At 44.0% G+C, this 18,200-nt stretch overlaps 1 protein-coding gene across 11 annotated transcripts in view; it reads right to left on the reverse strand.

Annotated features, from left to right (window-relative positions):
- mcf2la (mcf.2 cell line derived transforming sequence-like a) overlaps positions 1-18,200 on the reverse strand; it is a 65,328-nt gene that overhangs the window by 15,834 nt on the left and 31,294 nt on the right. For 10 of the 11 annotated variants that reach the window (XM_030409864.1, XM_030409856.1, XM_030409861.1 and 7 more), the window contains 3 exons: positions 10,966-11,046; positions 8,673-8,787; positions 5,391-5,481 (listed from right to left, as the gene is read on the reverse strand). In XM_030409864.1, coding sequence (XP_030265724.1) covers positions 5,391-5,481; positions 8,673-8,787; positions 10,966-11,046 — 287 coding nt within the window. Of the gene's footprint in view, positions 1-5,390; positions 5,482-7,418; positions 7,733-8,672; positions 8,788-10,965; positions 11,047-18,200 lie in introns of those variants that run through there. The other variant, XM_030409865.1, reaches the window with a different exon arrangement.

Genomic DNA, 18,200 nt, shown 5'->3' on the forward strand with positions numbered 1-18,200 from the left:
GCTCTCTACACGGCTCCTTTTTTTTTTTTTTTCAATTTCACAAACAAGCTGACAAGAACGCTCCTCCGCTAAATCACATCTGTAGAAAATTAACTGTAGGAGAGAATAGTCAAATTAAGTAATGCTTTATGTTAAGGTCCTGGCAATACGCTTTATTTAGGAGGTAAAAAGGCTTTTTCAATTAACTTTTTAATTTTTTAACTGTATAGAAAACAAACTATATAGGCATTAATATTAGCTTTATAAACCATTGTTTGTTTGATAAGAAGACAGTCATGAGGAGTCTTAATGCACTTTAACAATGTATATACTGCTTATGAGCATGGTTTATAATTATATATATATATATATATATATATATATATATATATATAATATAATATAATAGAGTCACTTGTTCTTTAACTAACTTACCTGTAATGTTAAGGTAGAGATTTACTTTACTAAAGCTTTTTTGGTTCTTTTACGAAGATTAAAACATTATCTATTATGCATTTTTTAGCAATGAACTCCCAAATGTAACACAAGAAGAATGCCTGATTAAAAACGAAGATATGTCTCTTTTTTTTTATCACGTTTTAATAGTGTTTTTTCTTGTGTCTTATAATCATTTTTTACTTATAGTAACACATAAAGTCTTAGTATTACCTATTAAATTACAATATAATGATCCATATTATAAAGCGCCGCTGTAGACAAATGCTAATCCTAATTGTTACATATTTTTTTCTTCTGTGGTTTCTTCTACCAATAACACACTGCACAGAACACGGTGAGCAATCTATCAGTAATTGGAATCCATTAAATTCAATAAACCCGGCGAGGTCCTGGTTTAATTTGTACCTCTGCATTAACATGATAATACACAATCTGCTCGGTGCATCCCCCCTGACGGATGAACACAGGCATGTTAATGCGCATACACCTCCCTGGGCACACACTTCTGCATTAAAGCGATGCGCACACACACACACACTTCTCGCAGATAAAAAAGCGCACATAAATAAATGATAAGGATTAGAATATAATTTCTGTTGACCAGCCTTATTTATATTCTTGCAGCGAGGACGAGGGGAGCAAAACCACTCCACTCATGTCCTCTAATGACATCCACAGTGTTCTCCAGGGAGTTGGATGGCTGGCGATATTAAACCGCCTCCCCTCTGTGTGTTTCGCCGCTTTTGCTTCGGGGACATGAAGGGAGTTCAAAGTATGACAAAGAGAAAGTGAATCTGGACAAAGACTGCTGCACTGCAACTGCTTTTTAGCTGGCTGGAACAAATTTCAAGCTTCTCGTCGTTCGCACAGGATGATAGAGCCGTCTCCGTCTTCACCCTGCAGCAGCGTTCCTGTATGCTTGGGTAACTGCATATTTATGACCCTAAACAGCGAAGATGGGCCGCAGGAGATGATGTCCCATCATCGACTGCAGAGGGTGTTGATTAACCCTCTTATACCTAATCTGCTGTTTGGATGGTGGCTTTACTGAGAGATTTTGGCGTATATGTAGATAATTAAAGGAACAGTTCAACAAAAAAACAACAAAAAAGATATATATATATATTACAAAATCCCAGCACCTACCTACTCAACCCATCTAAAATAATGACTGAAACTTCATTTTTTCTGTGAACTACCCTTAAGTGGAAGCCTGAGGTTAAAGCATCAAAAAAAAAAAATGCCACAACAACGTTCACTAATAAGATAGGAAAGAATTGAAGCTGTCAGGTTTGCCGGGAAGCAACAAAAAGATTAAGAAAAGTAGGACACCGACATTATAACTTGAGCAGTGGTCACTGGAACCCGCTGCTTTAGTTACATGGTCACTGATTGAGGCTGACAAAGGTTATAAATGACCTTGAATGGTCCTTTTTTTAGAGTGATTTGTCTGGACAAACAAGTGTGGAGACACCGCAAACAAATGACCAAAGGGGCCCTAATGTAATTCAATTTAGGCAGAGACAAAATAAATCCCGTTGTTAAAAAAAGATGTTACTTTGAATTTCTGTCAATTTTGTGAGCTGCAGTTGTTGAATATTTTAATCAGAGGTCACGTGTCACGCTCACAGTACATCGCCGGTCGGCTCCATCTGTGGATCGTCAAGACATTCAACGTCGGCAGATTGAGAGCATCTGTGCACGTGCTGTACACTAATCCCTGGCTTTTACATGACAATACTGCCCACTCCTTGTGGTTTTTTTTCTTTGTGGTGGGGGTGGGGGGGGGGGGGGAGACCGGCATGGCGACCTTGAACGGCCTTGAGGAACAAGGCGTCCCGCGGGAAGATGTACGACCTTCATTCCGCAGCAAGACTGCGCGTCATTGGCTGTTGGACGAAGCAGGCGTGTCCAGTAAGGACATCCGCCATAGGGGACTGAGGAGGGGAGGAGAGGATGCGAGATGCCACCTGCTCTTCGTGCCTTCAGGTTAAGTTTTAGCGCTGGCTGCTTCCATCAAGAGACATTATTCACACACTCTGACTTCATGTATTCCAAATCTGCGACGGCAAATGGAACTTCTGATCTTGTGATAGACTGAATAAAGACTGGACTTTGACGCCTTTGTCATCTTAATCTGCTGAATTATATAATAGGACGCCGTCTTTGGATATCATATACACAAGAACCGCGATTTGTTAGCGCTGTTAGCACACTTTTTTTTTCATTTTACTGCTACCGAAGGGCAAAAATATACAGACGTCTCAGCGAACATCTCATCATGATGAATGAAAGAACACGGGGAGAGGAGAGGATGACTCGGAGGAGCAGAGAGACGGAGAACAAAGAAATGGAGCGACGGATGAAGAGGGACAGAGAGAGAGAGAGGCGATCAGCAGGAGATGCGAGGCGAGGATTGGCCCATCCCGCCGAGAAGCTTCTGCCGTCTTTCTGATAAACTCTCTCGCTATCTTCTCTCCATCTGAGAATTTCGACTGGGTATAACAGAGCGTGAGACACATTTACCCTACTGGAGCCTAATTACAATCTGATTTCTTTCCCTAGTTTTATCAAAAGCAGAATTTAAACAGAACTACCTGACACTTAAACTAGAGGTAAATGTGGTCACAATCAGCGCATTAAAGCTTCAGTCCAGGTAAAGTTAAAATCTTACTTTGCAGATTTTGACAGTTGCAGTTGCACATCATTTACATTTTCGCCTTTTACACAGCGAGACAGGAGCAGCGGCGGTCGAGCATGCTAGAGCGTTAATGAAGAGAGCGAGCGGCGTTGGAGAAAACAAAGCAGTGGATCTGAGAGATTTTTTTGTGCGACAGAAGCAGGAATAAAGGGTCCCACACCTGCACACCACCCGCCAGATTTTTTCTTTTTTTTTTGCAAATATATCTGAAGCACAAGCATTTATGCTCTCCGCTGTTGACCTCTATGCCCTGCCTGTGTGTCTGCGTAGCTCATTTCCGCCCTCAGTCAAACAGACAAAAGACCTGTAGCTCTTTATGACGGACTAAGCGCAGCAGAGAGAGACACAGACAGCTCTGTAATCTGGTCACAGTGGTTTTATAAAGTCCGCACACCCTGCGGGAGGCTGGGGGCAATGCACCACTGCCCAGAGGGTGACATCCAGAGACATCCTCGACACAGCAAGAAGAAAAAAAACAGGCAGAGAGCAGTTTCTCTGTAGAGAGAAACACCACAAGACATGTCAAGTGGCTTATACTTTCGCAAGAGCCCCTGAAATGTCTTAAAATTCTGCATTTCTTCAAATTGTGGGTTTATGAAAGGTTATGTCAAGGCTCCAGGAAGGCATTGCACCTGGCCAAACACATGACACCCACACACAATGCCACTATTTTACTCTTCAAACAAACTCAGTACATTAATTAGTGAGATCTCCAGCTGGCCGTAACGCCATGCTAAGCTACTGGCTACAGCTTCACACTGAACCACCAACAACGAGAGAGCTCTAAATGTTCTCATCTAACTGTTGGCAAGAAAGTGGGCATTTCGAAAAAAATGTCAAACATATTGACTTTAATGTTGTTATAATAATAAATAATAACGAATTGCTCTGAATCTATATGCAGACCTCATCAGATCATAACATTTATACGGGCTGTTTTCACGTAGCTACACAATTACGCAGTAAGACCAATTCAAACTCTTGATTGGTTCCCTGCTATCAGTAGAAGCCACAGTCCATCAACGTCCCTTTCAAGGACATGGACTGAGCCAACGGACTGGAATAAGATAATACACATGGAATGGTCCATTTTGACAGATGGGGGAGTGTCTCTCGTGTGCAGATGTTTGTGCGTGCAGGTCAAACTGACATCCCACTGTGAAGAAAGGAGCTTCATAATGACTTATCGTCACAGTGGGGCTAGTTCTAGAGAAGCATCATCAGGTTTGATGATAATCAGTGGCAATTAGCATATATTAGCATATATCTGCATACACTTAACGTGTTTAGCGGTGTAACACAGGGCGAGCATCTTAACAACAGATGTGCAGGGTGTGGTGAGGCTTCATCCTAATGTTGGCAGAGCCGGATGGTCATGATTCAAAGATGGAGGACGCATGTAGCCAAAAAGTTAGCTGTGGAGACACCCTAACCTCACACTTCTTTCAGACAGAGCAGTCTCCTTTTCTAATGTTTTTTTTTTCCATTTTTAAGGGCTTTGGAGAGCAGCCGTCTGTACTTTGATCCTCCAGTCTGTCTTATGAAAATCCTCTGCCTCGCTCTGCCGGCTTACATTTCTGATCATCCTTCTTCCTTTCTGGCCTCATCACTCCAAGCATCCCCCCCGGATCCCCTCCCCTTTTCAATCTCACCTCTCCACTCTTGTTCCGCCGCGCTTCGATTCCGCATCTCGGAGGAGAGCGAAAGTTCTGTCCAAGAAGTAGGCTAGTGGGCTAGTGGCACACGGATGCAACGCGGATGATAAAAATAAAAACAATTACAGGGGACTAATGGCTCGCACGGCGTGGACTCTCTGTGTATGACAGGACGGTATCTCGCAGTGTGTTCACACGTTGTGAGACTCCGCCGCCCACTCCCGCATAATACACTATTTTTAACTCCCCCCTCCTGCCTCATCCCAACATCCAGAGAGAGAGAAAAAAAAAGACAGTCGCCTGATACAAGTGTACATGTCATTCGTATGCACAGCTAGTGAATAAAACACGTGAACACCATGTACAGTTTGTAGAAGCCACCAAACACAAACAAAAGACGGAAAAATCCATTACTCTGAGTGGTGACAAACCAAATTATACACACACACACAGCTGACACCAGCAGCTACATGTTTAGAGTCGTACGCACACACACACCGAGACTGCCATCATCAGAGGAACTTCATCAGCAAATGATGGACACAGACAAATACAAACACACATGCATATAGACAGACAGGCCAAGAGGTTCTTACAGCGATGCGGAGCAGGGTAGCCCTGACGGCGGCCCATCGGTCCAGTCGTCTGTCGATGACCAGGATGAAACCCTCTCCTGATGCTGCGACGCTGCAAAGAGAAGCACTCACTGTTACCACCGAGGAGAACCACTTTTCTAGCTTGTGTGCATGTCTTTACTGCAGGCTGAGGTCTAAAAGTTAAGGTCTAGATTTCAGGTCAAACTGCTGTACGAGGCACCGCATTAAATCCAACAAGGCAGTTTTCAGGAGCTTATTGGCTCCAACACCGGCAGCACCTGAGTGAACTCCAGGGTGTCCCCGGCAGCATTCTTGTCCCATTGGGAAAACAATTCCCCCCAAACAGTGTTTCAGTCAAATTCGTTAATTATCCACTCACCCCCGTGATGGGAAGTCGGGTGAAGTTTTGTAGTCCGCAAAACATTAATGGGGCTTCAGAGCAAAACAGCGTTGCAGCATTCTCAGAAAAGTAGATGGGGAATTATTTCAAAATGGAGGAAAACAACAAAAAAAAAAAAAAACATAAAAAAGGGCTCCATACTGCCCGTCCGGCATAATTCAAGTCTCCTAGAGCCGCTAGATCCCTAAATGATTTGAGAAGAAGTGATGTACACCCTCGATGCATGGTCGAGCTTGTGCACCATTTCAGACGCTTTAAGCTCAGCAGCAACAGTGGAGAATTTAGCTAAATGAAAAGGGTGCAAGTAATGTATTCTTATATACAATTCGGGATTCCAGGGCTTCCAGAAACTTGGATTACACCAGACATCCTGTAAGTCCCCATCTGTCTACCGACAGCTGTTCATGAGAATGCTGCAACGCCGCTTTTTTTTTGTGAAGCTCCAGAAATGTTTGTGCTCTACGAAACTGCATCGAAACTTTGCATCAGCGGCGGGGTGAGTAGACAGTGACTGAATTTGCATTTATAGGTGCAACTGTTCTTTCATTTTATCCACCTTTATCTCGGTATTTTCAGAGTCACAGAACACACTGTAAGACTGACTTGTAATCCCCATATATGTTGCACATATGGCTCCATCTTTAGCCCTAAGGATAAAAGGTAAGGTGTTGGGGTCTCTTCCAGAAAAAAAAAACATGTTTTCTTACATCTGGAGGACAAGATTTGCAGGCCAGAGCATCTCTGCAGCAGCACAGTATTCCATTATAGTGCAGTTTGGTCACACAAAAGAATTGCAGCTTCTGTGGTTTGGATGTTGCACATGGCCATATTGAGATTTTGACAATATTTAAATGAATTATGCAGCCCTGTTTGGCATTGATCACCCTTTGCTTTGCTCTCACATATTTTTGCACTGCATTGTGATCATTAACAAAAATATACAATGCATCGTTTTTGGCTGTGCAGCAGTAGCAGAGCCTGGTTGGAGCTTTCGGCTAAAGCTCTCGTATTCATTATCGTTATCAGGTTTCGTCACACATCGTATATACAATATTCATAGAAATGACGGGACTTCGGAGGTCTTTGCTGGTCGACGTGACAGGAAAAAAAATATCCTTTTGGGAATTAAAAAGCAACGCAAAGAGAAAGGTTAAAAGCCTCGCTGCACTGTGGCTATCATCTCATCTGTCATCAGTGATGATTATGGAAGAGACCCTTGTGATAACCATGGCAACCTTGGCTCCTTATTAATGTGTGTGTGTGTGTGAAAATCTTGCCATTCATTCCACAGGCTGTGCCATATGTAGTGGCCTCATTAAGCTAATGTGTGTGTGTCAGTGTGTGAGCGGTGCGTGCGAATGCAGCATTTTCCTGCAAAGGTTCCCGCCGGACAAACTGACATGCATCCTGACACATACACACACACACACACACACACACCAAGCCAAACGGATAAATACAAAACAGGCGAACACACACATACACACTGTAGGGCCAATTTTTACTGCTGAGTTGCTCCATCTGCGTGTCATGATTAGCCAATTTTCATCATCATCATCACACACACACACACACACACACACACACACACACACAGACAAATTAAGAGAATGAACACACTACAGTACCCGGCGAACGCTGCGACAGCAAATCCTCAATCCATCCCTACTGGAGGGAAATATTCAGACCACATAAATGATGTCAGCTGAGTGAGGAAAAATATCTGCTATCCTGGGATCCCAAAAAAAAAAAAAAAAGATCAAAATCCTTAATATTCCATTGTTATCATCCGGAAATAATCCATTTTTCCTTTTTCCGCCGCTGTCGCCGTTCAATCCCTGCATCCACAGTCATCTGTTTGCGGCTCGCGGATGGAGAGAGGTGACCGTTCACATCCTTAAACAGCATCTCCCTCCCTCCTCCTTTCCCCTTCTCCCTCTGCTTCTCCACCACCTGCTTTCTAGCCCCTCAGCCAATCAAAACTAAGCCCCGCGTCTTGCTGTTCCCCCCACAGCCAATCGGGTCTCCGATTGCAGCCGATTGGCAGCTGGGTGCATGGAGCCCATGGGGAGAAAGGGAGGGGACTCAGAGGAGGGGAGGGGGGGGGGGGGGGATATGAAAGGTGATGAGCCACGGAGAAAAAAAAAAAAAAACTGTGGCCGCCATGACACACACACACACACACACACACACACACATATATATAGATCTAGAGATGCATACATCTCCGTCCTTTATCCCTCCCCTTAATTATGTGTGTGAATGCCGCGGTGTGTGCGTGCGCTTGGAGAGCAGTGCTCAGCAGTAAAAGGAAAGGTGAAAGAAAGGGAGGGGAGGTGAGAGGGAGGAGGGAGGAGGGAGGAGGGACAGGGGGAGGGAGGAGTGAACGAAGGAGGAGAACGGATGGGAACAAGAGGGGGAGATGTGTATCATGAATGAATTAAAAATTAATTAACCAAACAAATCGTGGTTGATTTTTACCTCAGGGTCGGAACCAAAATCTTTCTTTCAGGGCAAAGGGCTATTGTGGTCGTACTTTGAATTACCTACAAATTCTACATGGAGATTAAAACCATCTGATTCCAAGCAGTCGAAATGAAATGTTGGCTTTTTGTGTGTTCTCTGGAACTATTTGTCATCCTTTATTTTCCATTCTATAAATCCCTTTTTCTGCAATTTTTCATTTTGTCTTTATGTCTCGCTGCCCTTTCCCTGTGCAAGCCTTTTGTATTGTGCTGCCATCTGTTGGCTCCACGTGGTACCTACACCTCCCCAATTGGCCAGACTCCCTTCACAGTTTGTTTGTTGTCGAACGAAAACGAAGCTGGTGTGTCTGTGTGTGTGTGTGTGTGTGTGTGTGTGTGTGTGTGTGCGATGCCCACCTGGGGACGCTGGCGAGGTAGCTGAGGACATTTTGGACCTCCTCCTCCTCCAGCTCGCCAAAAGCTGGGAACTCCGGGAAGACGATGATGGGGCTGCCGTTCATCCCGCGGCCCCCTGGTGAGACACGGAGGTCAGGGGGACACACGCAGACAGGTCAGTTTGACATCCAGCGTGTTGGATCGCAATCCTCTCGAAATTCAAAATACATATCAGAAAAGAGAATCATAGGAAAAGTGTTTTCCCCAAATAGAAATAGATTTTTTTAAAATATGTGTGTCAATCTCTTTATGGCTTGCCTACGTCTTTCTGTTTTTTATTGATCTGATTTCACTAAATAACCTAACCTAAATAATTCAGGCTAAGACAAATCACAAAATGGAACTGGAGGGCCAATGTGTGCAGGGTAAACAGGGTCAAATCAGGCGGATGTAGCAGATTACATATCACCAGTGGTGGATTACAACAAACAAGTACTGTACTTAGAGTACTCCACACATCCTTTGCATGAATTTGTACTGAATTCTTTAGTTTTTTACATATAAATAACATACCCAAACCCAAACAGTATACACAAGTACAGCTGAAACGTACTTGTCTAACTAATTAAACTACGAAAAGTTGATTAATCCATTAGCTGATAGACAGATAATTCATTTGCAACTATTTGGAAAACCGTTTGATAAAAATTTCATTGCTCCAGTTTTATCAAAGTGAGGAACTCTCGCTATGCCATTGAATATTTTGTACAACAAGAAGGCTCTTTCCTGTGGTTAATGTGAGCTCTAATAAGACTTTTTTTCCTCCCCTCTGAATGCCTGTGGAACATGTACTACAAATTGCAATTTGCAATCGCATTGCATTTCTCTGAAACTGTTGAAAAATGTAAAAAAAACTTCCACACCAGAGCCAAATCAGATTGTATAATGTAGTGAAAATTGAGACCTGTCCCATGTAAAATCCATTTGGGTTCCAAATTCTTATTAAGAGCATAATGATGCCATTTACTTTATTGTTTGATACATTTTCCACGAAAGCGTCAAACAAATAACTTATGATTACAGGACGTACACACCCACACACACACACACACACACACACACACACACACACACACACACACACACACACACACACAGGCCTCCCACACACACACACTCTGCCTTCTCCTTCGTTGGTGGGTCAAGTTGCAGGTGATGTAGATGAATTATTCACATCGTCGTCACGGGGGTAGGCATTATCGTCATGGTAACCCAACACGGGGCCCCGAGTGTGTGTTTCTGTGTACGCCAGCGTGCGTGTGTTTTTTAATGTTGCTTTGCGTATTTCTGTGTGTGTAACGCTTTAAATAAAACGTCAAACTTTGTAACTTTTGTTCGATTTGTTCATATCTTCATTGGAAGCTGCCTTTCAAAATCAAGATGACTTTGGAATAATGTTTTCAGCAATAAATGCATTCTTTTTCTCATGCTGTCAATTGCTACAGCGCTTCTAATCACCCTCTGACCCAACGCTCCACTTTAGTGCCTGTCCCTTTAAGCCCCCCCCCCCTCCGAAAAGGCCTCTGATTGGACAGCTCTCACAGGCCTGAGCCCAGCTATTTCTGGAGTCTGGATAACAATTCCACGCTGCCTGTAAAGGAAATGTTTCCTGCCATCAGGGACGCACACACTCGCTTCGATATCAGGTGCAATTTGGTCGCTGTCGGCAAAAGAATGAGCTGTCAAAACGAGCAGGCCTCCGATAGATGGACCTGGTAAAAACAACCTAGCCCCATAAATGAACTCAGAGTATTATGTCAATAACCCCAGTTTGTTCCATCCTTACATAAAACCCACTTTATCTTTTTAAACGTGTTTTTCCACCAACAACCCAGTTTTTCAATCTAATCTAATCTAATCTAATCTAATCAATTCTTTCTATTTGGAAACAAAGCCGGGTCTATCTGGGGTTACTAGTCCATCCCAAACTTCACCTTTTTGCTTCACTGTAATCCTAAAAAACAATTTAACGATATTACATTGTTTCGTTTAATTGCATTTATTTAGCCAATTCCAAATGTTGGGTTGTTGCCGATGGAAAAATGCGGCGGGGGGGGGGGAGGGATGTGTCACCAGCAAAACGTCTGGTGCGTTTAATTTGTTAAATGTGTTTAAATTAAGCGCCACAGAATCCCATTTTGCGGTCACATGGCAAAACAAAGCTCTATTTGAGGTGGCTGACCCCTGGCTCATGCAGTGCCCCACATCCCCGGTGTGTGTCAACCATGAGGAGAGGAGAAGAGATCAAACCAACCTGGCAGGATGGCAAACTGTTTCTGGAGCTCAGAGCCGATTTCTGCGCACAACAGGCCATCCTCCCTCTGCAGGATGTCATCTGAGGAAAGAGAGACACAGACGGAGAGATGTTAAAGACTCTAACGTTTACACACAAAAAAACGCACATCCTCACTTACGTTGTGTTATAGACAACACCGGACATCAAAGTGCAAGATAAAGGTGTGCAAAAAGCCTGACGGACTGTACCAAAGTGATATCTCATTGTCGTGTGACATCACCCAACAGCTCCCGGTGAGGTCGTGGTAGGTAAATGTGCCCCCGAATTTACAAGCGGGAATTCCGACCTCCCACACTGACAGGAACGCAGCGTTATCATCACCGTGCAAGGCTGGCGGCCATGTTAAAGGTTCTCAGCTCTTTGCAATTAAGGAGGGCCGTTTGCACTTCTGAACCTCGGGCTGAGCAGTCAAAACTAAACCAAATAGACGGCTAATGCGCCTGTTTATTCTGCCGGCTGACGAGGTCCGCTGACCGCTGCGAGGTTAAACGGGATCAGATGACAAAGACAAAGAACAAACTTGAAGAGGTTAAATCGGGCTGATTAGCCACATTTTGATACGGAGCCAATAATACAGTGTGACCCATTTATAGCCGTCAGATGATCTTTTTTTCGTTTTTTTTTTATTACGGATTCATGTAATTAAATCAGCTGGCTTCCTATTGGTGTCCAAATATCAAACAATCTGCCGTGGCGACCTTTCACAGCCTCGTTGTTACACAGACATACTTTGTTCAACATTAAACTGAGACTGTATTGATTGAAAGGTAGATTCAATCCTAGATTTTTTTTTTTTGTTATGTACGTAAATAAGGAGGAGAGATGGAAATAAAGAGGGGAGCGAAGGAGAAACAATCCACAGAGGATAAAGGGGAGAAAGCGAGGTAGAGACACCGGCGGGGGATGAACTAAACAGCATTTGGATTTCCTCTCCTCTCTGGTCAAGCTGGATTACAGTAATCTCATTTAGCCCTCTGAGACTTGTACAGACAGAGAAATACAGCGATAGAGAAAAAGCACTCTTCCGCCCCCTCAATCCATTTGTTTGCCATGTGTGACCCGCGCATGCCAACTGCAAAGGAAGAGAGTCGACGATTGTGTACGATCATGTCTGCATCTGTGAAGGAAAACTGAGAATTTTATTCGTGGGAAGCAATATCGCCGCGTGTGCGTATAGACAAAAGGCTGGCACGGAGGCTGGTGCGAGGGGAGTGTGGCGAGGTTTCTGAGCAGTATGGTCGGGCTGGCAGCGAGAGGCATTCATTACCAGCGAAGTGCAAACCAAGCAAACTGTTCACATTTTCGGAAGGAGCCAGACAGCAAACCCCCTCCCCAAAGGAGCGTCTCTCCACTCACTCATCACAAGCTCGGGAGTGGATTGAAGAAAGAACGCTCGATTTAATCTAATAATATTTCCTGCCAGGATTTGAGCACATTCATACTTTTATTTTAAGATGACTACTTGAAAATGTATTACATGCTTTAATGTTAAAAAAAAACTGATTTTTCCCACACTGTCCATTGCTGCAGCATCTCTGTTCACCCTCTGTCTAAAGGTTCCTGTCTCTTTAAGGGCCCCCCCCCCCCCCCCCCCCCCCTCAAGAAAAGCCCAGTCTGCTCTGATTGGTCGGATCTCACAGGCATGAATAAATGCATCATCAGCCTTGCAAGTTGGTGCGTTTCCCACGACGCACTACTGATAAAAGTTTCACGGTAAAAGTCCGGTAAACTGGTTAAAATGTTTCTGAGGGTTTTTGTATTCAAAATTAATTTCGGAAGTTTTTGAGTTTGTGTTGACAGCAAAATGCAAATGCTACGAGGGAGCGGATGCTACAGGAGCAGCGGATGAGAAGAGGCTCCGGGATAGGGCTCCTGCGAACCAGCAACATGTTGCTTGTTCTTTCCACCTGATGGTACAGCTGACCAATGTCGGTTCAGTTGGTTGGCACAGAATTTAGCTGGTTATAACTCATACACTGGACCGGACTGGCTAACTAGAAAACCTTCCCAACCTTACCCATGACAACCTCATGCAAGACAGCATTTAAGTGAGGATCGAGGGCCAAAGGGGACACCAAAGCAACCCACTCCATAGACGGACATCTGAGAAATGATCCCAGGTTACACAACTACCACACACAGCTGGCATTCTCATTCATAAATATAATCTCTCAAGCGATATTCTGAAATAAAACGACAAATTCTAATGTTTGTTTGTTAGCCACTCATTTCAACGATCTTAGAAATGTGTCACCCATGGCGCTTAGGACGCCTGACGCTCCATAGGATGAGGAAAACCCACCCGGCAGATTAAGGGCTTAGATCCTCAGTAATGCACGGTGTGTGAGCGTGTCATTGGCTAGACGGTGACTCACACCGCATGCTGTAATCTCACGTCTCATGTGAAGTCCACACTTAGCACGGAGCAGCGCCTTGCAGAACAGCTGCTGTCCAAGTTGCTTTACTAGCTGGGGACACAAGGATACGTGTTGCTGTGGTCAGGCAGGAATCAACTCCAGCTGGAGGTGTAGAGAGATGACTGGCACACTCGAACACACGCACACACACACACACACACAGTAATAATGCCAGTAAGGCATCAGGCATGCACCAGAATCATGAGATTACATTACGATGACAGAGCAGTGACTCAGGAACCATCCAGCTTCTGTGAATACACACAAACCCAGGAACACCCGGACCTTACTATTACACTCACAGAGAAACACATCCTCATCACCTTTTGAAGAGAAGGAGATAAGTAGCTGGAAAAAGAGGAGGGAAATAGGGAAGGAACGAAATGACTAAGGATTTAATAAACCTAAAAGAAGGAACAAACTGACGCAGAAAGGCTAAGAAGGAAGGAAGGAAAGGGTAGAGGGAGCGAGGGTAACACTTTTAGCGGGATCCAGCTTAAAGAGACGGTTAACGTGGCACTAATGCAGGACCACTTTAATAGCCTTTAACAGGCCACGGAGCTCACAGCGAAGCCAACCGGCCTGTAATTTCACCAAAAACAGCAACTCCGCTATAATTAGCCCCGCGCTTACAGCAGCAACCAGAGAAGGAGGAAGAGCTGGGAAAGGGAGGATGCGCTTTGAAATGTGACTAACTCTCCCTTTAACAGTGCCTTAAAGCAAAGTGCGCACAATGCGCGAAGCTTAAAAGAGCCGGGGTTCTGCTGTTTCGGCTGTGTGTGAGCAAGCGTGTTGTCGTAACGTCAGGGTGTGTGTGTGTGTGTGTGTGTGTTGCAGTGGGTTGTCGGGGCCAGCTGTCAGTTCAGTGTGTCAGGCAGTAAGCCCTGGCTAAGACCCAAACTCTGGAGCGCGGCCAGACATGTGCGCAGCGCTTTTTGACTCTGCTGTATCGACATCTATGCGTGTGTGTGTGTGTGTCTTTGACTTCCAAACTTAAACCCAAAACTCATAACCCAGAGGCAGGCTAAATCAACAAGCCTCTGTATCCGTACGTATTCACAAATCACAGGCTAAAAGCTTGAACAAACTTTAGGATGTCGTAGAGAGATTGCTTCAAAACAACAGCAGCTGTCGATCAAAATCAAACAAGGCAGTATTAAAGTCACAACTGCAGCCCAATTTTAAGTAATAATCCATACCTAAGTATTTCTTTAACAGCAATTTATGGAAGCTTTAACATTGCTGTTCACTTAAAGGCGGTGTTTTGGGGTCGTCACCAGTTTTTTTCCAGCCAGGAGAAAAATGGCACGTAGGGTTTGAGTGACAGCTGCTTCACGCCGCATTTGTTTCGTTATTATGTGTTGAGTTTTGCTGATTTGTTGATTCTCTGGCACTCCCTCCGTTTTAAAAAAATCTAATGATTCTAAAAAAAAGTAGATCCATCTAATCCTGGCATACAGTTGGATAGGATAGGGTTCTTCCTGTTAAAAGGCATTTTTTTACCTCGCCACTGACAACAAGTGCTTGCTCATGGGGGGAGATGTTGGGTGTCTGTGAATACATTAATTAAGGAGTATGGTTTAGACCTGCAAAACTGTTGGAAGGTGTCATTGGTGCTATACAAATAAAGATTGATTGATTGGTCGATCGATTCATTCATTCATACGTTGAGGTGAGATCAGCAGCTACTCCATATTTGACACAGGAAGTCCAAACATCACTAACTGGTATTGGTATTGTTCGGGGGTTTTAGAGTAAATATATTGATATATATTAAAAAAATTATAAAACCTGCAGAAAAACAACAATATCATCAATGCTGTAACAAATCCTGCCTCCCTATATGGGTGAACGCTGCACACATATCAGACATTCAGGCGTCTGGCTGAAAGTCTAATGCTCCCCGCTTTGTCCTCAGACGAATGAATGAAATTAAACTATAGCGACTGGGCTGCAAGTGAACCCCTTTAACCACCAAACAACACGCACACACACACACACACATATACACACATACACACAGAAGTGGGGCAATGGAAGCCAAACACAAATAGTGATTATGGGGGGCCTAGAAAGAATGTCCCTCCGCCTCCCTGTACCCTTCCCCCAAGCACCCCTTCACCATTTCATTCATCCTTTTTTTTTTTAAGGGGCTTAGCTGAGGGGCAACCTGATATATAACCCAACAATTTTGCCATTAAAATTCAATATCACACAGTTCGACTCTGTTTAATCAGGCAGTATATACAATTCTCTGTGCTCAAATTCAGAAGTCAGATCTACTTTCCTGTCAGTTTTTCTCTCAATCATATGCCATCATTTTCAATGTGTTCACGATCTAAATATGAGATATACACAACAACAAATAAAGCTAACTGAATAAACACCAATTCACGCTCTCGAGTGTCTGCAACTGAATGCACCGCGTCTGTATGAGTGTGAGAGAATAAGCCCTGGATTTAGAGAGGTGAAAAGATAGCGAGGAGGAGGAGGAGGAGGGAAAGCGGGGGAATGAGGCAGTCGGAAAAAAAAGAGCGCAGAGGTGCTCTCGTCTCAAAAGGATGAAATGGTGGACAGGGTTTCTTTACACATGCCTACATATTTAATGCGTTGGCCGGGTGCTAGCCGATACTGCGGATGTGTTTGCTCTATTGTGGGGGGTCAACAGCAGAACTGCACTTCACGACTGTAAAATACACGCCGACCAGACCAACTCCTCAAGAGAGAGTAGCGAAGTGGTCCGGGTCACAAATCAGATTATTTGCATCATCTGTTGTTTTCCCATATTATGTTAATTCTCAAGATTATACTTTTATTTTTGGGTGTTTTTCTAGAAAACAACACATGGTTTCGCACCCACAGTCTGAACTCTCCGTTTTAGTGCCCCCGCCTCCTGAAAAGCACAGTCCGCTCTGATTGGTCAGCTCTCACAGACCTGAGCAGGGGAGTTGCAGGCTTGAAGATGTTTTTCACGAGCATTTCTGCAAGCTCTAACTTACTTACCATGCAATATTGCTCGCTTGAAGTAGGTCTGTCTTGTGTTCTTTGGAACTCGGTAGTGCCTTAGGGCTTGCAACTTAGGTTTGTCTGTCGTTCCTTGCGCAATCAATCGTTTAGCAGTTTAGTAGTTATCAAATGTCAGAAAATGGTGAAATGTGTTGATCAGTGTTTCTCATTCCTGCATAGTTAACAATAAGTGAGCACACTGTCACTATACACGCTGTGTTTGGATTTGATTACCGCTAACACTTTTTTTTTTTTTTACATTGTAATTTCAAAAACTCAATTTGTGTAACAGGACACACTTTGGCTGTGTCAGTCCTCCGAGGTGAAACAGAGGCAACGGCCCAATTAAGTCTCGTAAAGTCTGCAGTCCATCACACACAGAGGAAGCATGAGCAACCGACGGAGACCCTGCAGCCAACGTGGTCTGTCTCGCCGACAGACAACAACAACAAAAAAAAAACACTTACACACCTCCTCCCCCTCCTTTCTTCTAGAGTCATGTTCCTACAGGATTTCAAACACATTGTTCGGTTCAAAGATGGCAGCCAGCTGTTCTCTGCTGGTTAATTGCTGAACGTTCAAAGCCACAGGAAGCCGGAGCGCTGTCTGATGTTCGCTCAAACGCACACACACACACACACGCACACACACGACCCCAGCTGTGGACTATGCAAACAAAAACAAGCATGACACGACTGGACCCAGAGGTGCACCAACACAGCAATGACCTCAGACACACAGAGGAAATGGATAACTGTCGTCAGGGTCCACCGATAAACAGTCTTAAATCTCTCATGATTTGTTGCTGGGAATCGGATGACCTTAAGTTTTAAATGCATTAAATGTTTTAAATGCATTTCAAATGTCGTCTGGTGCACCGAGGTTGCAGACACATATTTTAAACGGTAATGTCGGCAGGGATTTTATTTAGAACCTGAAAGTCACTACAAAGCCTTTGTTATAATGTAGTGTCTGATGTAGTGACTGATGGAGCCTACTGCTACTGCTTTTCCCCTTTTATTTAAATGTCTATATTTAAATCATCATGCTTTCATCTGCCTTACTTACAGTGATGTACTTCCAACATAATTCACAATATACATCAGCTACGGGTAAACTGCTGTAAAGACCTGAAGGAATTTCTAATGAAAACACACAGTAGTGTTCTAACTTTAGGTTGCATTTGTCTCTAACGTTACAGAGTATGGTGTACAGGTCAGGGACTGCCCCACCTTTTTCCATTTAAGGCAAGTCATTTTAAATGCCACAATCATATAAACACAAGGAAAACAGCTGTCATAAATGTACTCCAGTCTAAAAAGGCTACCCAGAGCGTCAGCTGCCGCTCACTGCTGTAGGCTGCGACAACCTGGATTTAATCACCGGATTCCACCACCTGCGTACACCCCCTGGAAAAAACACCCACATCTGTCATCTGTCGTTCAATGTGTCGCGCGTGTATTTTTGGTGTTCATCCCTTAAACGTTCAACATAAAGACAACTACAAACGAAACAAAACCTGGCTGACAATTTTTAAATGCCAGGACAGAGACCTGGCGTGCACCCCAAACAAAATAATAAAAAAAATTTAAACTCAGTAAGTCAAACTGTCATGTAAAAAGTGGCACCACTGCCGTCAAGCAAGCATGTTATTATTGGGGGACTTTGGCCGCACTCTCTCTGCCATCCTCGCGTGAGTAGCTCGCTAAAAGCTCCGGCGATAAATCCACCTAAGACTCCGGTCGTGCAGAATGAGTGTATGGTCACAGT

Source organism: Sparus aurata, chromosome 24, assembly GCF_900880675.1.
Source record: "Sparus aurata chromosome 24, fSpaAur1.1, whole genome shotgun sequence".
Classification (NCBI taxonomy): domain Eukaryota; kingdom Metazoa; phylum Chordata; class Actinopteri; order Spariformes; family Sparidae; genus Sparus; species Sparus aurata.